General features: G+C 39.1%; 1 protein-coding gene and 2 non-coding genes across 36 annotated transcripts in view; 2 read left to right on the top strand and 1 right to left on the bottom strand.

The window, feature by feature from the left end:
* The first annotated feature begins 2,854 nt into the window (after positions 1–2,854).
* Positions 2,855–2,935, top strand: MIR29B-2 (microRNA mir-29b-2). The gene has a single exon (NR_032379.1). It is a non-coding gene; the product is annotated as a microRNA mir-29b-2 (primary transcript).
* Positions 2,936–3,438: 503 nt separating this feature from the next.
* MIR29C (microRNA mir-29c) lies at positions 3,439–3,526 on the top strand. Its single transcript, NR_032380.1, has one exon. It is a non-coding gene; the product is annotated as a microRNA mir-29c (primary transcript).
* Positions 3,527–9,687: 6,161 nt separating this feature from the next.
* The window catches only part of CD46 (CD46 molecule), a 37,798-nt gene continuing 22,774 nt past the window's right edge, over positions 9,688–24,711 (bottom strand). For 11 of the 34 annotated variants that reach the window (XM_015116909.2, XM_077993670.1, XM_077993515.1 and 8 more), the window contains 4 exons: positions 21,871–21,909; positions 20,086–20,121; positions 19,509–19,572; positions 9,688–11,693 (listed from right to left, as the gene is read on the bottom strand). In XM_015116909.2, coding sequence (XP_014972395.1) covers positions 11,621–11,693; positions 19,509–19,572; positions 20,086–20,121; positions 21,871–21,909 — 212 coding nt within the window. In that variant the 3' untranslated portion in view covers positions 9,688–11,620. 34 annotated transcript variants of the gene reach the window in all.

Below are 24,711 nucleotides of genomic sequence, written 5' to 3'. Positions count from 1 at the left end.
TACCTCAGCCTCCTCTCTTTACATGTGAAGACACTGAGGCCCATTCAGGGCAAGTGGCAGGTCCCTGTTCTCAGAGTTGGGGCCAAGCAGGTATTAAAACCATCGTGTTCTGATTCTCTGTGTGCCCAGGCAGATGAATGCCCTGGTGTGAGGTGGAGAAACCTCCAGGTAGAATGTGGGGACAGAAATGGACCAGGCTGGAGTATAGCTCCCACACCTTTTCCCTGCATGGCAGCACTCACAAGACTGACATACCCACCCTTCTGGGTGGGTGGTTTTCCTTCCCAGACAGCCATGCCAGCCCTTTCACCCTCGGCCAGTTTGTTTGGAGTCATTAGGCTGAGCTGGGTAAAACCCATCACCCTCCTTGGATGGCAGCAGGCCGGGGTTTTCACGGGCTGCCTTCTTACAGGTCTAGGGTGGCCTTCAGGCATGGTACCAAGGAGAGCAAGCCCCTTCCAGCCCTTGTCAGACTAACTGGCTGCTTCCTAGTAGGGAACAGCCACCAGCTTGTTTCAGCGAAGAGTCATTGCTCAGCTAACTCTGAGAGGAGAAAACTGGTTCTGTTGGGAGGGCTGAGACCTGAAGGACCCCTTTTAACCAGTGGAATTGGAAAGGCAAAGGATTTCAATACTAACGTGATTTTTTCTCCACTTCTTTTAGAGTGTTTAATTAAAGTGATGCATTGTTAATGGCTTCTTATCTCTTCTTCCAGAGAGTTAAGAGTTAAATTTTAGAATCCAGGAGTGGGGACCCAGACTCTGGCTTCTGTTAATTCCCTCAGTGGCAGTGGCCCCCTGCTATGCACAGCCCCTCTGCTGGACTCCGAATGGTCCCTTACGGGTAGCAGGAGAGACGTTAAATAATCACACTGATGACCAAGTGAGATAAGTGGCTACTGAAGGAAAGAACTTGAGGCTGGCGAGGACCACTTAACCTTCTAGCAAGCCGGGCTAGACTCAGGGAGGCTTTCCTGAGCTGAGGGGAGGATGGTTGAAGTTCCCTGGAGTGGTGGGGGGTGAGGGCGGGGCTGAGGGGTGGTAGCTAAGGGAGGGTGAAGGAGAGTATTCCAGAAGAGACAACAGCTTAAGCAGGGCCTTGCGACGGAGGGAGGTGCTTTCTGATCACCGCGGAACACCTGTGTGAGGGCTTATAGGAGGGGGTTTGTGGATACTGGTAACTAGAAGTTGATAAGGAAGAGTGGCTAAAATAAAAAGCGGAAAAGTGAGAATCTCATCAAATCCCCTCATTTTACAGGATTTGGACTCCCAGTAATAACTGTCCTTAAACACTCACTCCTGACCTTACAACCAGGCTGTTACCTGGTTAACAAGCCCCAGGTGTTGGCTGCAGTTGTCATCAGTGAGAGCCCTTGTGTGCATATCTGCCCCGGCTCTCCCACCTGTGACTGAGGCTGGCCAGTCCCACCATGGGCCATAGAGCCTAGCGCTGGTGACAGAATCGCTTGTTGCAGGTTCATCTTTGGCGTCTTTCCCACAGCCACAGCCATGCTGGGGAAAGACGGCAGAGGAGCTAGAGGAGCAGGAGAACAAAGCAAGCTGCCCCAGACCACCCAGCCTTCTCAGAACCCAGATCGTGCTTCTGTCTCCACCTAAGTATAACGTGTTATGTAGTCAGTACGATCCCAATCAGTGCAGAAGTATCACCTAGGAATTTCCTGCCCCACCCACCCTGTTTTGTTCTTAATGAAGTTCAAGAACAAAATGAGATGATAGTCAAGTTATGGAGCAGGCTGCAGTGGGTACAAGGGCGGAAACGCAGTCTTTGGAGTTAGACCTGGGATCTGCATTTATTGGTTGTGTGACTGCAGACAAGTTATTTAGCCTCATTAAGGATGAATTTCTTCTGCAAAAATTGGAATAATATCTGCCCCATACGACTGTTGTGAGAATTAAATATCACAACTTTTGATGTTCAAATTCTATTTCTTTCTTCTCCTTCTAGCAACACATACTGTTAGTGCCAGGAACCATAAAAATTATAAGCCTGTATCTGGAGGCCGGAATAATTGGTAGGGAACCTAAAATACACAAGTTTCTACCCTGTCTCTTTTCTCTTGGTTATGGTATCAGAGGAAATACACGTATTTTCTTAGCTTCAGACAACCAAAAAAGATGATGCCGTAAGGAGATGGGAAATCTAATTTGGAATACAGTGTGCAAATCTTATTTTCAAGCAGAGTTTGAAAATAAAACTCAATTCTTATGTTAGAGGATTATCTGCTTAATACAATTATAGGGTACCAGTTTAAGTCACATCAGAGGTTAAATAAGATTGCAGATTAACGGGGTCATATTTGAATGTTCTGATACTTACATAAGAGGTGGGAAGGAGGAACGCATGCTCTTCTCAAATAAGACACATAGAAGAGTTGCCCTGGCCCAGGTGAAAACTCACCTTTGTGTAGCAGCTGGAGCTTCACTCCACAGGCAGATAAGGTGCTTGTGTCCTGATGAAGTAAGAGACTATATCTGGAAACACTTTGTATACTGTGAAATACTATACAAATGCAGGGCAGTATGCATGTAAATATTAATGTATTTTAATGATAATTTTGGCTATTTTATTTCATCATATATAATAACTTATGGTGACTGGTATGAAGTTAAATAGAATTAACCTAGAATTAATGAGTTTTGTGTTGCTCTCATCTATTGGAAGCATCAGCTGTGACTTTCATGTTGCTTTGCGCAGCACTGTGTAACTTCCTTTGTGCCTTTCCCATGGAGCACTGTGTCATATCACAAGTAGAACTGCAAGAAGACATTTCTCCTCAGGGCAGAGGCTGGGTCTTCCGATTGAATCTCCCTTCTTTCTTCATTGAGATCCTCTTCTTCTGGAAGCTGGTTTCACATGGTGGCTTAGATTTTTCCATCTTTGTATCTAGCACCATTTGAAATCAGTGTTTTAGGAGTAAGAATTGCAGCACAGCCAAGGGTGGACTGCAGAGGAACTGCTGCTCATGGGACTGGCTCCTCTCCTCCTGCCACTTGAGTCTGTTCGAGAAGTCCAGAGAAGAACTTGAAGAGCAAAATACACCCTTGAGTTTGTTGGGTTTTGGGAGAAGTGACAGTAGGGAAGGGGGTTGTGTTTAAAATAAACACAGTGGCTTGAGCAGGGGCAGAGGTTGTGATGCTATTTCTGTTGACTCCTAGCAGCCGTTACCAGCATGAATGTGTTGGTAGGGCCTTTGAGTGTGGCAGTTGTCATACTCTGTTGGATAACAATGTATTGGGTATCGGTTGTCATGGGGCAGGGGAGAGGGCAGTACACCTGGAGGACCATTTTGTCCACATCAGCACCGTCAGTCTGCTCTTAGAGGATGCCCTGGAGTATTCAGCGTCAGTTGCGGGGCACCCGAAATCAGACTTGCCACCTGGACTGTCGAGGTGCAGACCCTGGGAGCACCACTGGCCCATCTCTTACACAGGCTGACCGATTTCTCCTGGTGTTCAGAGTCTGTTTTTGTCTAGCACCATTTGAAATCGGTTATGATGTAGGGGGAAAAGCAGCAGCCTCGAAGTCTCATGCCAAGTCTGGGCGGCAGCAGCCTGTGGTTTCCTGGAAGATGGATGGGCAGAGAATGGGGAAGGAAGATCATGTTTTTCCCTACTAACTTCTTTAACTGCGTGTATGATATGTTATTGCAGAGGTAAGAGATAGTTTAATGGATTTTAAAAAACAAATTACTATAGTTTATCTGATGTTCTCAGTTGCATTTTGCTGAAATGTAGTACTGCACTAAATTCTATAAATTGATTGCTATTGAATTATCTTTCTGTTGAGAAGAGTCTATTCATGCATCCTGACCTTAATAAATACTATGTTCAGTTGATCATGTCTGTGTTTTTCATCTATTATTTCCCATTCATAATTCTGTGACGATAAGAAGTGGGTCCTGAAAAATTAATTTGCTATGCAGATCTTGCCTACTTCATAAAGAATTCAAAGTAGGTTACAGCCAGACAGACATTAAAAATGAAACCCATTAAGGCAAGAATGAAATTCTGTGAGCCAAGAAATGAAATGAGAGAACAGATTAGGGAAGAGAAGAAATGTTGAAGATCAAGGCTGAGGGATGCTCCCTACTGAATGGGAAAATTGTCCTTGGTTCCCCATGGGCTGTAGACACAGCCCTTCTGCCAGCAACTGTTCCTGCAAGGAACTTGTGCTCAACTGAACATACTGTCACATGGTTCCTTGGAGGGGCACAGACTGATTTCACTTGTTTTTATAAAAGATTGAGTGACACTTTTGACTGTTAGTTTATGTCAACACTTGAAAACAAGGTGAGCCAGTTTTTTTTTGTTTCTGTTTTTGTTTGTTTCTTTGTTTTAGACGGAATCTCACCCTGTCACCTAGGTTGGAATGCAATGGCGTGATCTCTGCTCACTGCAACCTCCGCCTCCCAGGTTCAGGCAGTTCTCCTGCCTCAGCCTTCCGAGTAGCTGGGATTACAGGCGTGCGCCTCCATGCCCAGCTAATTTTTGTATTTTTAGTAGAGACGGAGTTTCACAATGTTGGCCAGGCTGGTCTCGAATCCTGAGCCCGTGATCTACCCGCCCCAGCCTCCCAAAGTGCTGGGATTACAAGTGTGAGCCACCGCACTGGGCCCAGTGAGCCAGTTTTGTAAAGCTATTCAGAGATCAGCCAGATTTGACTTGATAGGGGATCAAGCTTGTAGGATTTTCAGGAAGGCAGGCTGTGGCCCCTTGATCAGGCTTTTTGCACAGGAGGTGCATGACTATGAACTACCTGCAGTACAACTCTTTTAAAGCCAGTGGCTTGCAGTAAATCATGGCAAATCAGCCACCTAGGAAGCCATTTCTAAGCCCAACCCCCTGCCACAGTCTTCCCCCAGATGGCTGCCCTGCCCAGTGGGCTGAGAGTGGGGGGCGGAAGTAGCATTTGCTGGCAACACTTGCCAGTACATGTGTTGCACCCCCTCACTGCAGCTGCAGTGCTATTTCAGGCTGTTGATGGAAGAACCCATGTTCTAATCCCCAGGATGTGGTGGTGGGAAGACCCTAAGTGGTGGTGTTAAAACCCTAAGTTATATTGTTTTATTCACTTCTCACCGAGATAGGCTACAATAGTATTAAATACCTATAGGTTAGACATCTTTGGGGTCTGTTGTACTACCTACCAATTAAACAGTTTTTGATCCACCCACCACACTCAAAGCTCCAGCCTAGGTGTTGCAAATACAAACAAGTAAAACAGATTTTTGCTCTCAGGAGGCCCTGATTCCAGTCCTCAAATGAGTAAGTGCAAAATCGAATTCAGCATCAAAGCACAAAAACAATGTTTTGAGACGTCTTTTCTATAAAAGCAGTTTATGTTACACTCATTGAATGCTTAAACAGTGCCACATTGCTAAGTCATGAGAAGCAAAATGTAACTGGGATGCCTCTCAAACAGGATTGTTTTGTTTTATTCATTTGGATGCAGACAGCTCTTTACCTAAAATTGCCATTCTGAGGTGTTTTTGCACAATCAGTTAGTAATTATGTAGAATGTTTCTTCCAGAGATAACATCTTGAATCAGGTTTATGAAGCCATGCTATCAACCTAGGTAGAAAACGCTTTGTAGCACATGGGTCCTGCTTATCTAAATTTTACCAGATTTTTTAACCGTAAATTTATAAGCGGGTCTTGGTGAATATATAATGAAAAAAATTATTGAGTGGGGAGGCTTATCAGACTGACAGCACCTTCAAGCCTCATGCAAGTTGGACTGGCAAATCCCACCTGTGGAAGTAAACACTAATGAGTCCTTCATAAACATGGATGAGACAAGTCAAATATTTGGCCAATTTAGGTGAAACAGAAATAAGTCTAGAACTGGATAATTCCTTGTGTAAGATACTGACCCAGACCTTCACTTTGAGAAGCTGGCGTGTAGGTTCAGGAGAGTACCTGGCAGACTAGTGTGTCCATACATCGATGGAACTTGAGAGATTTCCTTGAACACAAAAGTTGTACTTTGGAGTTTATTCTGATGGTGCCCTACCCTATCTTCCTGTTCAGTTCACCCAAAGAGTCTTTAAATTAGTGTTCCCTGGGTCCCATCCCTACAATCTCGGGTTTTGCTGGTCTGGGAATGGGCCTGGACATCACTGTTGTTTTAAAGTTGAGAGCCTCTCTTCTGTGGTCTTGTTCCTAAAATGCTTTACTACTTAGTGTGGTCTGAGGGCCCCCAGCACTGGTGTGTTAGTTTCCTGTGGCTGCCCTAAAAAATTACCACAAACCTGGTGTCTTAAAACAACACACATGTACTCGTACAGTTAGAGATGTCAGAGCCTGCAATCAGCTCACTGGACTGCAAGGGCCGCCCTCCCTCAGAAGCGCCAGGAGAGAGCAGGTTTTCTGGTCGTCTTCAGCTGCTAGAGCTGCGTTCTTTGGCTTGCACCCCCTTCCTCCGTCTTCCAAGCCAGCAGGCCAGCCTTGTGCTTCAGCGGCCACATGGTCTTCTGGCACAGTCAAATCTCCCCCTGCCTCCCTCTTAGAAGGACCCTTGTGATTACATTTAGGGCCCCACCTGGATAATCCAGGATAATCTCCCTATTTCAATTTTCTTAATCTCATCTGTACAGACCCTTTTGCCATATAAAGTAACATTCACAGGTTCCAGGTCTTAGGACCTGGATCTCTTTAGAGGCCGTTAATATAGCCCACTACAAACAGCAGTTCTTAGGAACTCATTAGAAATGCAGACCTCAGGCCCCAACCGATCGATACCTTTTGAATCTTCTGATTCTAATTTCTGTTAACAAGATCACCATGTAACCAGCTAGCACACTAAGATTTCAGAAGCATGATGCTATGGGAACCTAACCAAAGAATTCTCTAATCACTGAGTCCCAACTTAAATACAAATTTACAGACTATTTTTCCTAGGAACTCTTTCAGGTGAAGTATGTTAATCAGAAGATAGATAATTTTCCTGAACACCATTCTGAAGTGCTTCTCCAAGCATTTGTTTCTGAATTCTCTCTCAATGAAGCCATAAGCCCCAAACGCCAGGGTAGTGGGGCTCCTGTTTACAGTAGTTTAGCACAGGGTTTGCCACTGCACCATATTATAATAGTGTGGGTTTTTAAAAAGCTACATGAGAGAGGTAAATCTTATAAAGGAAGGTGGAGTCTCCTAACATCAGTTTTACTACCTCTGTACAGGTTTCCCTGGGTTATGTACTTTCAAGTCAGGAATCAGGACGGATGGCTTTTTCAAATGTTATCTATACTTGTGGCAATTGGTTTACATTCTGCTGGTATGTGAGAGGGAAGGAAAAATTGTTTATTGACCACAGATCCACAATATTATACTTGTCCTATACTTAAGCAATAAGGGACAGCATTTAAAACTCTTTTAAAAATGTTAATTTTGGCTTGGCGTGGTGGCTGATGCCTGTAACCCCAGTAATTTGGAACAGTGAGGCAGGCAGATTGCTTGAGGCCAGGAGTTCAAGACTAGCTTGGCCAAGATGCGAAAGCCGTTGCGGAAGCTAAGTTGGGAGGATCCCTTGAACCCAGGAGGTTGAGGCTGCAGTGAGCTGTGATTGAGCCACTGAGCTCCAGCCTGGGTGACAGAGCGAGATCCTGTGTCAAATAAAAAATAATTTTGATCTCACAGAAGAAGAAGAGGGCTAGTCTTATACCATATCCCAAATGAAGTTTAAAATGTCTTCTGGGGAATCACAGCAATGACTGAAACTTCTGAAAAGTGACTAAGTTTGAGCTGGTAAGGAAGGGATTGTCAAATGCCGTAACAGTCCACAGGAGGGCAGCAGTGCTCCGATTTACAAAGGATCAGTCATATTAATGTAACCTTTTCTGAGTGAGCCTGGATATTCTGATGAGAACAGTGTAGTCCAGGAAAAAAAAAAAAAAGTCCGTATGTACAATCACTCAATTTTGAATCATTTCTGGAAGTTATTAGACTCCATGTTAAATCCTACTCAAGTACAAGTATGCAAAATTTAAAAATACGCAGAAAACCTCATTCGTGGTTAAAATGTTAGCTGAAAGACATTACTAAGTTTTAGAATAACACAGAGTTGCCTGTTTCCCACAAACCCTAAAATCTACTTTAACACCACAAATTCATATTCCTTCTAATCTCAAGTCCCTTCAGCATTCTTCCGGATTTATTGTTAGTTACCTTACAAAGTAACTAACTCTCCCCATGTATTTTATGCCAATTTAAAAAATACATTACAGTCTCAAGGTCACATAAGATTTTCCAAAATGCTCTATTCATAGTCAGTATAATTTTCAGTCCGGGTGCAGTGGCTCACGCCTGTAATCCCAGCACTTTGGGAGGCCGAGGTGGGCGGATCACCTGAAGTCGGGAGTTCAAGACCAGCCAGATCAACATGGAGAACTCCCATCTCTACTAAAAATACAAAATTAGCCAGATGTGGTGGCGCATGCCTATCATCCCAGCTACTCAGGAGGCTGAGTCAGGAGAATCGCTTGAACCCGGGAGGCAGAGGTTGCAGTGAGCCAAGATCGTGCCATTGCACTCCAGCCTCAAAAAAATATATACATATGTATGTATATATACACATATACATATATAATTTTCACCTAGTTTTATTAAACAGATTGTTTCAGTATTTTTATATTTGACAGCCTTGTTCAGTTAGCCAAATGACAAAACCTTAAGTCTTCAATGAAATTTTCTGATTTAATAGGCTGAATTAAGAAAGCCATAATTTTCTTCTATAAGCCTTTAACTTCTATCTTTACAAGTTTATATAGAAAAATTGACTGTGGGGCTTGAGATTTACTAATGCATGGGTTTTCAACCTTAGATGCACATTGGAATCATTTAGGATGCTTGAAAATCTCTACAGCCAAACCACATCCCAGATCAATTACACTGGAAATATCTAGGGATGGGACCCAGGTGTCGTAAATCTCCCCCAGTGATTGCAATGTGCAGCCACGGTTAAGAAACACTGAAGCCTGCTTTGAGAAATTTAGCAATCCGACTGAAATCTGCAGAGAGCGCAACAATGATTTTTGCAGAAACAACCAAATCCTACTAGTTACATAAATTTTATATTTTGTTGGGACTTGGGTTTTTATTTAGCTCTACATATGCGTTCATGGGATGTAGAAGATATATCTTCTACTGGACACATGTATATATAGATGCTTAAATGTGGCTATCCCAAGGTTAGGTAATAATAAAGACTATTAAGAGCTGGGCAGAAGTCAGGCACAGTTTCATGAAGGGTAATATCTGAGCTGGGCCTTGGAATATGCATAGGATCTCAACAGGACAGTGTGTTTCAAGCTACAGTGAACTAGGAATACAGCAGAAAGCACAGGGGAAATGGTCAGGCTTGACTAAGAGTAGGTTATTTGAAGAAGGGCGATAGAAAAGGCTTGGGGAAGAAAGTTGGGATTTAATTGTAAAAGGTCTTCAAGTATCAGGCTAAGAAATGTGGACTTCATCCAGTAGGTAATGTGATGTCACTGGATACCTCTGTGCAGTATCTATGTGATGGGTTGGGAGTGGAGAAGCCTGGGGATACTTAAGGGTCTGAGCTAGGAGGGACAGGATGAATGGCGGTGGGAGTGGAATGGTTAGAAGATGGCCCCAATTAGAAACATACTTCGATTTGAGACAGAACCCAAATAACACATCATCATGAAACGTCTCCAAATGTATAATTTTATTTTAACAGATTTCAAGAGTCAATTTTTTAAAAAGTGAGCAATAAAGAACTTCTATAAGTGAGACTTCTCATTTTATAGCAAATACAATTTTTGCAGCTTAAAAAATTTTCTTAAATTCATATACACTTCTTCCTGTCATTTAAACAAACTTCCAGAGAAAACTGATCTCCATATATTTAAGTAACAAATTTGACAAAATACATATTTATACATAGATCTCTAATATAAACATTAAATTTGAAAAATCAAATGTGAAGCAGAAACCGCTATACAAGTATATTGTATAATATTTATTTTATACATTAAAGTATTTGAATATACTTCAATTAGGTTTTAAAAAAACACCATTCCTTGCTTCTAAGTAATTGCGACATTTTTGAAAACCATGTGACATGGGTATAAACTTCAACTCTGTGCTTACTTCAGAATTCTTGTTTGTTCTCCTCAAACTTTTATCTTCCTAAAGCATCTCGCCAGAGATTACAAAGGAAAGGAACATGTACAGAGCACTATAAACATGTCTTTGGACAGTAAAACAGTATTTATTCTTCTACACTCTTGATTCTCCAATCATATCTTCCTCAAGGCAACGTTTCTTTGGCCCAGTTTGTGCAACTAAACATAAAATTTCAAAACACAACTTTTAACAGTGTGATCTGAATTGGGAGTGGCAGTCCCTGCTTTTCGCCCACTGGCTTCTTTGAAAGAAACTGCTTGGCTAAGGGACTCAGTAGAGGGCTGAGATCTGCCTGAGTATAAAGTGCTACCTGAGTTATATTTACTTTTTTCATTCCTTGGTACAATCAACAGCAAATAGACAAAGTGAAGTTACCTTCTTGAGATACATGGCTTACTTTGTACTCTGCCTTTTAGGAGATGAGGTAAGACACATACATAGGTAAGAGGCTTCTACTAGCCAAGGCAATGTCAATGGACTAAGATTCTCACGTGACTTGAGGTTATCTGATGAATCTATTCTCTTCAAAACCACCTACTTTTAGGTGGCATGTTTAACACCTCTCTTTATTTAAGGAGGGAAAGAAAAACACATGTAACCAGAATTCAGAGTGGGTTACTCAACCTAAGAGAACATATGGAGTTCTCTTTGGGAAAACCACAAGGCTACAGTGTTCACTTCACACCATGAAGTGGCACTCCTGTTACGGCTGTCAGAGTCCTCTCACTTCTTATGAAAGGATGCATCTGACTCTGAAATTACTGATATATGCGATCAGTTAGGGATGTTTTAAAAAGTGAAAACAAATGCCACACATACACTTTCTAGCTTTCTGAAATCACCAAACACATTACAAAAAACAGATAATTTACCCTATTAACTTTTAGAGAATTTTCCAATAATATTCTTGGTTAAGGAAGTCAAGCTTGTGCATAGTCCCAATTTTCAGTGTTCTTGTTTTTAATGCACAAGAGCCAAAGTAGTATACACATATTCGTAAGGGCTTTTCACAACGAACGATATGTAAAATACATTCTATAGTTGGTGAAAGAATGAATCTTAAGAGTTGGCATTAATCTTTGAACAAAAAAGATTTCAAAGCCACTCTCTTTACAAAGAAAATATAATTTCATTTTGAACTATATTTCTTTAATTTTGCCAATTTTATAAAATACAGCACATCCCTGCTTTAATAAAACCAGGCATGCTGTGCTGACTTGTCCGATAAATCTAAGTGTTATTTAAGGAAAAACAGGCAATCTGTTCATACCCAAATTCATACAAGTTTCAAAGAAGCATCAAAGCATGCTACCTACATTCAAGCCACATTGGAATGTTAGTTAAGCCACAGTTGCATTCATGAGAGTGAAACTAGAGAATAACAACTGGGTATCTGAAGATTTTAATAGAGGTCAAAAGATGAACTAGCAAACGAGGTTGTGGAATCCACTCAGCCTCTCTGCTCTGCTGGAGGGGTTGATTTCATCTGGTAAGTGGCATATTCAGGTCCACCATCTGCTTTCCTGCAAACCAAGGTATAAAGATCGTGTCAAAGATAAATACAATTAAGTACAGAAATTAAATTCCAGAAGCCTATTCAGAAAATGAGCAATTAAAAAAATACTTTATACTACTGAGTCGCTAACCTGGGAAATAAATTATTCTTTTAAAATAATTTCAAATGTTCAACTGGTCTCACTGTAAAAAAAAAAAAAACCTTCCTTTGTCCCAGTCTTATATTTCTGATCCCCTCCAAAACAAGAAATAGAGCAGTAGCATACAAACTACTTAGTAACTATGTCCTCATTTTGATGTAGGGTCAATGGGAAAGACTGGAGACAAACGCATGCTTTCCTGATCCCTCCATTTTAAAGCAGTAGCTCTGGCACAGAACCTTTAAAAAGATAGTGGTTCTAACTGTTCAAGTATGTGATGCCTCATCTACCCCTCACTGTCAAGAAAATCACGTATTCCACTAAGAGTCTCCTAAATAACAAAAGTTTATGTCACACTTTTAGTATAACAATAGACATCTTTGTAAAACCTATTATTCTAGTCTACTGCTGGCCAAAGATAGATGATGCCAGTCATACATGTAATTAAAAATTTTCCAGAAGCCACTTTTAAAAACACAAATAGAAAAAATAATTTTATTTTATTTAACCCAGTATAACCAAAATATTGGGATGTATTTTACATTTTTTTTGCGCTTAGTCTTTGAAATCCAGTGTGTGTTTGACACTTGCAGCATACCTGACATTGGGCTAGCCACTTTGGAAGTCCTTAGCAGTCACACATGGCTATTGAATACTGAATTGGACAGCACAGCTCTGGTCCCTCCCTGCCTTAGTAAATTGACTTTAATAGAAAAACGAAAACCAAATTTGAACCAGTCATTCTTTACTAGTATGTGTGCCACAGCAAACACATTGCCTTTCCAATGTCACAGCTAAGCATGTTAACTTTGGATACTTTAATAACACATGTATGCCTATTGTTCCATTATTGGAACACTAAGCATGTGGAATTTATCTCCTACTGCTCAAGGTCATCGCCAGGGTCTGACGGCAAAAATTTAAAAACTTGCAACCTCAGGCATAAATGGGTTTGTTCCTCTTTCTCGGGGAGGCCATCATTATGGTTCTCCACTGTGTCATTACTATACTTACAATATTGCAGTTCCCTAAGGACTGTTGTGATGACAGACTTAATGGTTTGGCCTGTCACTGAATTCTCCAAGACCACTATATTTTTCTTTTCTTTCCTTTTCTTTTTTTTGAGACAGACTCTTGCTCTGTCGCCCAGGCTGGAGTGCAGTGTGGTGTGATCTTGGCTCAATGCAACCTCCTCCTCCCAGGTTCAAGCAATTCATGTGCCTTAGCCTCCTGAGTAGCTGGGATTACAGGTATACACCACCATGCCCAGCTAACTTTTGTATTTTTAGTAGAGACAGGGTTTTACCATATTGGCCAATCTGGTCCGCCTGCCTCGGCCTCCCAAAGTGCTGGGATTATAGGTGTGAGCCACCGCACCCAGCCACCACTATATTTTTCTAAGTAAATATTTTTTTCCCATAGTAGTAGACTCTGTTTCTTTAAATACAATTTTAAATAGAAACCCAATCTATGCCAAAGATAAAAGGCATTAACATAAATTTAAAGAGACATTTATTGGATATAACAATGAAACTATTTTGAAGATAGCAAAATATTAACTACTGCATTCAATTATCTTCAAATGTTTATAGATACCCTGAAGCTCAGAGAGAGTCTAAAAACTATTTTCGTAGTTGCCTTTAGCCTCAAAAGTGTCCTAAGAGACTAAGAAGATACAGTAGGCTTCCCTTGTCCACGGTTTCACTTTGCATGGTTTCAGTTACCCATAATCAAATACAGTCAAAAAATATTAAATGGAAAATTACAGAACTATATTTTAGATTGTGTGCCATTCTCAGTATCATGATGAAATCTCACACTGTCCCACTCCGTCCCTCCCAGATATAAATCATCCCTTCGTCCAGCATACCCACGCTGTGGACACTATGTGCCTGTTATTCAATAGCTGTCTTCGTTATCAGATTGACTGTCACAGTATCACAGTACCTGTGGTTAGGTAACCCTTATTTTACTTACTGGCCCCAGAGCACAACAGTAGTGATGCTGGCATATTTTTATAATTGTTTGATATTAGTTATTGCTGTTAATCTCCTACTGTGCCTAATTTATAAATTAAATGATCATAGGTATATATGTACAAGAGAAAACAGTATATATAAGGTTTAGTACTATCCCAGGTTTCAGGCAACCACTAGAGATATCCCCCCATGGATAAGGAGGAACTACTGTATATGGGACTGGGTAGGCCCAGACTGCCAATTCTGATTAGTATGTTTTATCTTTATGTTTATGCTTTCCCCGTGATCAAAGACACCACTTTGCTTTTACTAAGAAATTGTCCTTCCAACTGGCCTTTGTAGATCCTGCTCCCAAACTTTTGATTATAACCTAGGGTAGGGCCTCACATTATAAGACGTGGGATGCGTATCTCCCTCTCTTCCCAGCTCTGCAGACACACATTCTAGCACAAACAGAGGAATAGTTCCAATTCAGTTCGAAGACAGAAGGTGGACAGGGTCCAAGGGGTTAAGGCAATACAATCCATTTGAGGACTTTTTTGTTTCCTTTTATATGCCAAAAATATCCCAGCCCAGGGAAACTGATAAAATCTCTTTACAAAGTTATTTATATGTTGGAATTGAATAAATTTACAAAACTAAGTAAACTATATTTTGGTTTCTATAAAAGGGCATTTTTCTTCCTTGTACTTAAAATGAGTTGACTCTGTGGTTATTTCCCAGTGGGCTCACACATTCTTACTTTTGGATTCACAGCTGTTTCACAAGGTAGAAGAAGTGAGACAGTCTGATAAAAGGACTAGGGGAACATAACTCTATTTAAAGCCTACGTCAAAGCAAAAGCCTGTCGGTACACATTATGTTTTCAAAGGGAACGGTATAAGAAAACATCAATGATGTAGCAAAGGGAACAGGAATGTAAATTTCCTCTTTGATATTTACTGCCAATATCTCTTTGCTCAGGTTATTGATATCTATATATCCACTGAATATTTTTCAAAAGCAAGGACATCTGAAAATAAACAACAGAAAACAAATACCTTTTAATGATAAAAGCAAACCTTTCTCTCATCTCTTCTTCTCAGAGAGAAGTAAATTTTACTTGTCTGTGGTTCTCCTCAGTTAGGTATGTGCTGAACAGAGGAAGGGAAAAGGGCTGAATAAAGTAGTGACTTCAAACCAAAAAGAAACAAGAGTAGCGTAACAAGTGGAATAAAATCCAGTGTAAGAGAATAGCAGGAAAGCTGAGAATTAGGTTCATAACTTAAGACATTCTCATTCTCACTGAAGGACTGGAAACATGAATTTTGTGCTAGAAGCTACTTGAACTTTGAAGTCATATAGATCATCCAGCAGATAAACAGACTGGAAATTCCTGTTTAATATGTTTATCTTTGAAGCTATTTTGCATGAAGTGAATCATGTCAAAATGTTTTCAAGGAATAACAGGTTGTTGGGGAGAAATGGTACTGGTTTCTAGCACCCTTGAATTTTTTTTTTTTTTTTTTTTTTTTTCAAGAGACAGCATCTCACTATGTTGCCCAGGCTGGTCTCAAACTCCTGAGCTCAAGCCATCGGCCTGCCTCAGCCTCACAAAGTTGCTGGGATTACAGGTGTGAGCCACCAAACCTGGCCTAACACCCTCAATTTTGAGGGAATACATTGAGTATGTATCAAATCCATGTAATATTATCTTAGAAATCAACTTTATGACATCATGTATTTTCAGATTTCTCTGGACTTTTGCATTAAGAAGTTTCTTCTTGTGGCACATCTGTTTTCAACAGATGAGGGGATAGCCTTGCAAAACTTCATATTACATGGCGTCTCATATTTCTGAGATGGATCTAATTTTGTATAGATGCTTTCTAAACTAATTACAAAACATTTTTGTAGTTGCTCAAAAATTTTTGAAGGGTTAAATGCTCAAGAATTTGAGGGCCAACTAGAAAAACATTTAAGTTAATTTGATCCTTTTTTTTGCCCCATGTCACTATATGCCCCAATTACCTGAATTGACTGCTATTTTTAATAAAGTAATTGCGTCAGTCAATATTAATGTAACATTAAAAGTCAGTTTAGGTTATACAAAATAATGAATACCATTAATGGAAAAAAGGAAAAACTATTTGTCACAGGTAATAAATATATACATTATGCAAATAACTTTCACTAACTTAGCCAAACTGTCACTTATCCAGGGATGCTTAGAGTTTAAAAAAAAAATGCATTTAAAAAAATCATTACAAGTAATGAAAATATTTATGTAAACAAAAGGCATCTCTTGTTCAGAAGCACAGTCATGCCATGCAATACAGGACTCAAGCAGTAGCAAAGACAGAGCTGTGGCTTCCAAGACTAAAAAGTATGGTAGAAGAATTAGTAAAGAAAGGAAATGTGAATGGAAAGGGAAGGGAAGGAGCATGTGGATGGGACTGTTTCGGACCCATCGGTATCCTATACTGTTCTTAGCTGAGAGCTACGAAACAGAAAAGTGGCAGAATAATCTTTTGGCCATTTTTCATCAAGTAATGTAAATGATGTTGGATCATCCAACATCTTAAAATGACTATTAACACTGTTTTTGTATTTTGAGGTGAAGGCTGCAGAAGAGTAATTATGTTCCCAAATCATCATAAATACCAGTTTACAACAAATACATTTTGGGCCAGGCCTTAACAGCAATTTGGGATTATTTGTGTCTGCTAGCCTGCCTCCAGTTACTCCCGAAGTGGAGAAGTAACTCCAGACATTTTATAGTCTTTATAAGAAGTTTCTAAGGCCACAACAGCCAATCTGGGGGGACAAGATTATGGACATTAAACAGTGCAAAGAAAATAATGGAAATCTTTATGTTTTTTAAGAGTTAAAAAAGGTAAGAAAAGCCAACTACTATATATTACCCCATAGCCTTTTTTTAAGGATACATATGGATGAGGAATCTTAAAAACTTCAATTATCTTAAATATTAGAAACATTTGCCAATAAGCTTCATAGTGTTTCTTCAGACTTCAACACATCAGTAGTGGCCAACACCCGGGTCAGTGTAGTCCAGGCACAGCAGCAGCATCAGTACTGGGAGCTCACTAGACAGGCAGGGTCTCAGGCTCCACTCCAAACCCAATGAATCAGAATCTGTACTTTAACAGATTTCCAGGTGATTAATGTGCACATTAAAGTCAGAGAAGCATTGCTCTAGACTCTGAAGAAAGATAAACCACCCTCACATTCAATTCAGCTATCAAAATAACATGGAACTACAAAATAATAGATCCATAAAGAGAGCCCAGCTTTGGATTCGGCCATTACATATTATGCTGAATTTCCAGTCGAATATGTTCCTGTCATAAAAAGGGCAACATCTATTCTAAAAGATTCCCATGCAGTTTATATTTTAAAGTTCAAAGGCAATTATGAGTTTCCTCTCTCACACCATTTTTTGGACTATTTTTCCTCAAGTTGTGCTACTATTTACAGGATTAATTATGTTGCATTGGCTCAAGATACCATACCTTCCCAAAATATTTTAAAATTTTAATGATGGCAATTGTTGGTTGGACCCTATGCTGTAAAATAATGGGCTTTTAAAAAATCACTGGACAAATTAATTTTGGCATCTCAGTTCACTATTGCTACTGAACCTTTAATTTGGGAGTGTAATAGATAAGTATTTAGCTTTAAAAGACCCATTAAGGCCGGGTGTGGTGGCTCATGCCTGTAATCCCAGCACCTTGGGAGGCTGAGGTGGGCAGATTTTTTTTTTTTTTTTTTTTTTTTTTGAGACGGAGTCTCGCTCTGTCACCCAGGCTGGAGTGCAGTGGCCGGATCTCAGCTCACTGCAAGCTCCGCCTCCCGGGTTCACGCCATTCTCCTGCCTCAGCCTCCCGAGTAGCTGGGACTACAGGCGCCTGCCACCTCGCCCGGCTAAGTTTTTGTATTTTTAGTAGAGACGGGGTTTCACTGTGTTACCCAGGATGGTCTCGATCTCCTGACCTCGTGATCCGCCCGTCTCGGCCTCCCAAAGTGCTGGGATTACAGGCTTGAGCCACCGCGCCCGGCCCGAGGTGGGCAGATTACCTGAAGTCAAGAGTTCAAGACCAGCCTGGCCAACATGGTGAAACCCCAGCTCTAGTTCAGGTACAACAAATTAGCCGGTGGTGGTGGCGCACAACAGTAATCCCAGCTACTCGGGAGGCTGAGGCACAGAATCCCTTGAACCCGGGAGGCCAAGGTTGCAGTGAGCCGAGATCACGCCATTACACTCCAGCCTGGGTGACAGAGTAAGACTCCGTCAAAAAAACAAAACTAAACTAAACTAAACAAACCCATTAACTGCGAGCTAGAGAGAGTTTGATCAATACTTGTTAAGGAACCTTTAAAAATTCTGATGCAGTGATATTTTAAACAAAGAAGGAAAATGAGTAGACTGTGACTTTGTTTTGTTTTCTTTAGAGCTTGTTTCTACACAAACCTTATGGATTTGTAAAAATATTCCATTGATAATATTTTGTACTCACATTGCTGTAGGTATGTAACCTTTAAAATATACAACTGATAGATAAATCAAATATGCATATTGTGTTCCATAAATACAAGATTTAAGATTCAAGTGAAGGGATTATGGGTATTTAAAAAGATAACCAAGTAATATAAAAAAAGTTTGAGTTCCTTATGAGTAAAGAATGTACTTTTATGACTTAGCCCAAACCTGATGATCAGTATAAAAGGAATATATATTATAAAACCATGAGTACCAAAAATCTTAAAATTATTAGGCTTGATTTCAAAGCTATTTCTAAAACTATGGGGGAAAACATTTTTTTAAAATCAATAAAAATGAATGTATATTATCTTTCAGAAATGTCAAAGCACCTAATCTTAGTCTATGTTCCAGGATTCATTCTAAGTCTTTTGTTAAATTGTAAGCTCTTTAACTAAAATTTGAGTTTGATGTTTAAAAACCCTATTTTCTTTAGAAGATATGTACTTGTACATTTTTCTTCTATTCTAAGCCCACTCACTTTTTACATTTTTACATATTAAAAGACACACAGTTAATTGAGGTACCTTATAAATTTAACCCCTCTCAGCAACTTTAACTTTAACCCCATCAGTTTTGCTGCAATCTGGTAAATTCAAAGAACATAAGAGGGAAATCGGACAGTGTTGTTTTGAATCTCCCAGTTTAACATGTATAAATAACAACTTTAAATGAAAAGACACCAAATTGGGTATTTAAATGAGATGCCTACATAGCTTCTTGCAACTAGCTAAGCTACATAGACAAGTGGAAACTTTCATTATAAAAATTCCAGTGAATACAACTGTCAAAGTCTCCACAGTGAAATACTTTAAATTTAATTTTGGACACTAGTGCAATTTTGGAAATAGGGAATAGGGTAGAGAAGGCCTCATAGTGAGTGGTCCATGATTTGCTAAATAACTTAAACCTCAAATCCCAGAGAAATTTTTCTTAAAGTCATAATAGCTGTAGGAACTCTGCACAGATGTTTTTATGTTGTAGTGATGTTAGAAGTAGCTAAAATATTTTTAGCAAAGAAATGCAATTGGTAGGACACACTAATGCAGGCATTTAAAAAAAAAAAAAAGATAGCATGCAATACAGATTACAAACTTAAGCTGCACAAAAGCATGTTAAGCATAAGAAGGACCAAGAAGTTAGAAGAAACATGCTTTAATTTACCCTTTCTTCTTCCTCCCTTGAAGAAATCTGTACAGGGCAACACAAATTACTGCAACTGCAACAACTACAAGAAATCAGGAAACAAATGACATATAATTCTGAAAACTAATCAAGATTCAAAATCTAGCAGAAGAAATAAATGTTGGTTACATTTCAGTGGTCAAATGTTATTTTATTTAAGCACCTACACATTTATATTCCATCCAGACTCTTTGCTATCTAAATCCAACTCCCCATACTCACTTACACAGTCCATAGTAAGTCAGAGAAAAGTCCTTGCTTAATTTAGAAAACTATCAAAAGCACATCTGGGAAGCCAACTAGTATTACTGATCATCTTGAGAAAATATGTATTACTTAGGCTTTGTTACTAAGTGGATATACAGAATATAACAGAATATAAAATCACTAACACAAGGGAGGTAGTAAGTACATCAAATAAAAGGTCAGGTTTTCCTAAATTGGTTTAACCAATTTACAAGCTCAAAAAACTATAGAACCTGGAAAACTATTTTTAAAACGCATGTCTTCACAATAATTTTTTGACTTAAGTGGTGTCAAAATTTGTGATACTTACCTATGACAATAACAATCAGAGCAATGACCCAATCATCTGAGAAAGAAAACAGTTCAAAGATGTTGAACACATGGATCTCCAGATAGCATTTATTTCGATCAGACCATCTAAACACTTGATATGGTTTGGCTGTGTCCCCACCCAAATCTCATCTTGAATCGCAATTCCCATAATCCCCACGTGTTGTGGGAGGGTCCCCATGAGAGGTAATTGAATCAAGGAGGCAGTTTCCCCCTTGCTATTCTCGTGATAGTAAGTTCTCACTAGATCTGATGGTTTTATAAGTGGCTTCCTCCTTCACTTGGTTCTCATACTTCTCCTTCCTGCCATCATGTGAAGAAGAATGTGTTTGCTTCCCCTTCCTCCATGATTATAAGCTTCCTGGGGCCTTCTCAGCCCTGCAGAACTGTGAGTCAGTTAAATCTCTTCCCTTCACAAATTACCCAATCTTAGACAGTTCCTTACAACAGCATTGAGAATGGACTAATACAAGACTACAGAGGGAAAAAAAATTTTTATATAGTTTTAGCATGACTGCTAGGGCATCCAGGTCATTTTGACCATAGAACCCTTCTAACCAGTTTCCAGATTAAGGGTTCCACTTGTGAAACTCTTAATGGGAACCTCATTTATCATTGTTTTTCTCTATAGCTACCACATCAGGTTATTTAGTGGTAAAGTTACTAGAATTCATTACATTAGAGGAAAATGATTTTTGAAAAGTATTATCCCATGAGAGTTGGTTTAGTTCAATAGTCATTCTGTCATTTCTTATTATTTTGATAGACATTTAATTTGTATTTTTTCCTCCAAAAGTGGATTTGTAGAGTGAGGCATAAATAAATTTCTATTATTCTATCACCCAGATGGTATTTACAGAGTCTTCACAAATAATACTTCATCTTATCAATCCCCTTCCCACCCTCTCTACTTCCGTACTCTGCCCTGCCCCAAAATTAAGACATAGTCCTAAATACCAATAGGATTCCCATAATAAATGAAACACCAGGGCACATGGATAAAAAATATACAGAGAAACCTGAGCATACATTTTTGACTATCTAGAGAACACAAAATCCTATAAAATCTTAATTTTTAGAAATGTTTGTCTGTAGTACCTTTGCTTCTAAACTGCCATTACTTTTATTAAACTGCTATAAGTCAAAGCATAAAGTGCTGTGTTCAACTCTGCTCTTCTCATCTCATAAACAGTTATCAAGCATTTAATGGTTTAAGATGGCAATAGATTTACTGGCACAATGACACCTGGACGACAGATTTTGAAGGTAAGGCAAATATTAAAAAACAAGCCTAAGGTGCATTACATAAAATGATTAACCATTATTACTAAACTAGGCTAAGAAATGAAAGCTAATAGATTTTTGTTTTTACTGATTAAGAAATCTTTGTTTCATTGTCCTATATCACAGCTGTACTTTAGCATTTTTTTTAACATGCATTGTGTAAACTGCGTGAGCCTACATCAAGTGTGTTAAATCAGCTTGTTACAGAAAAAATAAACCCAACTTAGATTACTTTAAGGTTCATGTAATATAAGATATGAATAGAAAGAAAATTTATCTACAGATTACCACCACAAAATAACAATATAATGTGGAAAGAAAATTGTGTTTTATATATTTTGACCTACATACAAACACAGCATTTAAGAAAGTTATCTTACCCTACCAAGGATCCTATGTTTGGGCACCTAATAAAAACTGTAATTACTTACACATTTCTACACATACTACCACTTATATTTGTCATGATAGCTATACCAACCCAAATTGTTAAGTATTCCTTCATCAGGTTTGGGATATCCTAGAAAAAAGAAGAAATATAGATTGAATTTTAAAAAAGAAAGAAAGAATTAAATAAATCTTAAAATCCTTTAAATTCATAGCGTGATTTTTTTTCACCTTTGTAGAAAATCCCTTAAACATAATTTTCCTTATAAACTATATTAATGTTTCTCAAAGTGGTATCATAAAAATTTATAAACTTATATTTAATGTCATAATCTTCCTTCTTCCTGCCCACTCACATTTCCTCTGACAATATTCTGTGGTTCAACATGCAAATTTATCTTTATTATATTCTCAAAATTAGTCTATAAATCCAGTGTGATTCTAATTAAAATAAAAAGATATAGGGATTAGCCAGGCATGGTGGCTCACGCCTGTAATCCCAGCACTTTGGGAGGCTGAGGCGGGCGGATCACGAGGTCAGGAGTTCGAGACCATCCTGGCCAACCTGGGGACACCCTGTCTCTACTAAAAAAAAAAAAAATACAAAAATTAGCTGGGTGTGGTAGCGCGCGCCTGTAATCCCAGCTACTCAGGAGGCTGAGGCAGGAGAATCTCTTGAACCCAGGAGGCGGAGGTTGCAGTGAGCCGAGATAGAGCCACTGCACTCCAGCCTGCCAATAGAGTGAGATTCTGTCTCAAAAAAAAAAAAAAAAAAAAAGAGGGATTAATAAAAATAAATGCTTTAGAGTTGACCTGAAATGGAAGGAAACTTCCTCAACATAATAAAGGCCATATATTAAAAACCCACAGTTAACATCATACTCAATGTTAAATGAATGAAGGCTTTTTCCCTAAGATCAGGAAGAAGACAGGGTGTCCATGTTTGCCACTTCTATCTGACATAGGACTGAAAGTTCTAACCAGAGCAATTAGGTAAGGAAAAGGAATTCAAATTAGAAAGGAAGAAATAAAATTCGCTCTGTTTGCAGATGACATAATCTTTTATTTAGAAAACCCTAAGTGTCCCACATATACATACACATACAAAAATCTCTTAGAACTAATAAATGAATTCAATCAAGTGGCAGGTTACAAAATCAACATACAAAACTCAGTTGTATTTCTATACACTAACAATGAATAATCTGAAAAGGAATTAAAAAAACAGTATCATTTGTAATAGTATCAAAAAGAATAAAATACTTAGGAACAAACTAAGGAGGTGAAAGACTTGTACACTGAAAATTATAAAACTGCTAAAAAAAATTAAAGATATAAATAAATGGAAAGACACTTGTGTTTATGGATTGGAAAAATTTAGTATTTTTAAACTGTTATTACTATACAAAGCAATCTTCAGATTCAGTGCAACCCCTATGAAAATCCTGATGATGGCATTTTTTGTTTGTTTGTTTCTGAAATAGAAAAATCCATTCTAAAATACATATGAAATCTCAAGGACCACAAACAGCCAAAACAATCCTGGAAACAAAGAGCTAGGTTGAGAAGGCTCACACTTTCTGATTCCAAAACTATAATAATCAGAACAATGGTAATGCCAAAAAGGCAAACATACAGACCAATGGAATAGAACAGAGACCTTGGAAATAAACCCCTGCATATATGGTCAAATGATTTTCAACAAGACTGACAAAGAACAGTCAAATGGGGAAAGGGCAGTCTCTTCTACAAATGGTGCTGGTAAAACTGGATATCCACATGCAAAAAAAGTGAAGCTGGACCCTTATCATATACAAACATAAACTCAAAATAGATCAGAGACCTAAACATAAAGAGGTAAAACTATAAAATGCTTCTTGACATTGGATCTGGCTATGATTTCTTGGATGTAACTCCAAAAGCCCAGGCAAGACGAAAAAAAAACATTGTTTTTCATCAATTAAAAGCAAATTTTGTGCATCAAATGACACTATCAACAGAGTGAAAAGGCAACCTACAGAATGGGAGGAAATATTTGTAAATCATATATTTGGTAAGGGAGTAATATCCAAAACATATAAATAACTCCTAAAACTCAGTAACAAATATCAACTCAACTTGAAAATGGGCAAAAGACTTAAAAAGATATTTCTCTAAAGAAGATATACAAATGACCAATAAGCACATGAAAAGATTCTCAACATATTTCTAATTATTAGGGAAATGCATATCTAGTATGCATATCTACCTCATGTCTATTAGGATGGTCTATGGTTTGAATGTCCCCTTCAAAACTCATGATGAGGGAGGCCGAGACGGGCGGATCACGAGGTCAGGAGATCGAGACCATCCTGGCTAACACGGTGAAACCCTGTCTCTACTAAAAAATACAAAAAAAAAACTAGCCGGGCGAGGTGGCGGGCGCCTATAGTCCCAGCTACTCGGGAGGCTGAGGCAGGAGAATGGTGTGAACCCGGGAGGCGGAGCTTGCAGTGAGCTGAGATCCGGCCACTGCACTCCAGCCTGGGCGACAGAGCGAGACTCCGTCTCAAAAAAAATAAATAAATAAAAAAAATAAAAAAACAAAACTCATGATGAAATTTAATTGTCAAAGTAATGTTATTGGGGTGGCACCTTTAAGAGGTGTTTAGGTTATTATGGCTCTGTCCTCATGAATGGACTAATGTCATTATTGCAGGGGTATGTTTGTTATTTTAGGGCATGGCTTTGTCCCTCTTACCCTCTCCTTCACCGTCTCTTTTCCCTTCCACCATGTGATGCCTTCCATCATATTATGACAAAGCAAGAGGGCCCTCACAGATGCCCATGCCTTGATATTAGACTTCTCAGCCTCCAGAACTGTAAGAAATAAATTTCTGTTCATTATAAGTTACTCAGTCTGTGGTATTCTGTTATCACAGTACAAAACAGACTA

This window comes from Macaca mulatta, chromosome 1, assembly GCF_049350105.2.
Source record: "Macaca mulatta isolate MMU2019108-1 chromosome 1, T2T-MMU8v2.0, whole genome shotgun sequence".
NCBI lineage: Eukaryota > Metazoa > Chordata > Mammalia > Primates > Cercopithecidae > Macaca > Macaca mulatta.
The sequence above is the reverse complement of the archived record's forward strand: the minus strand, read 5'-3'. Positions and strand labels throughout refer to the sequence as shown.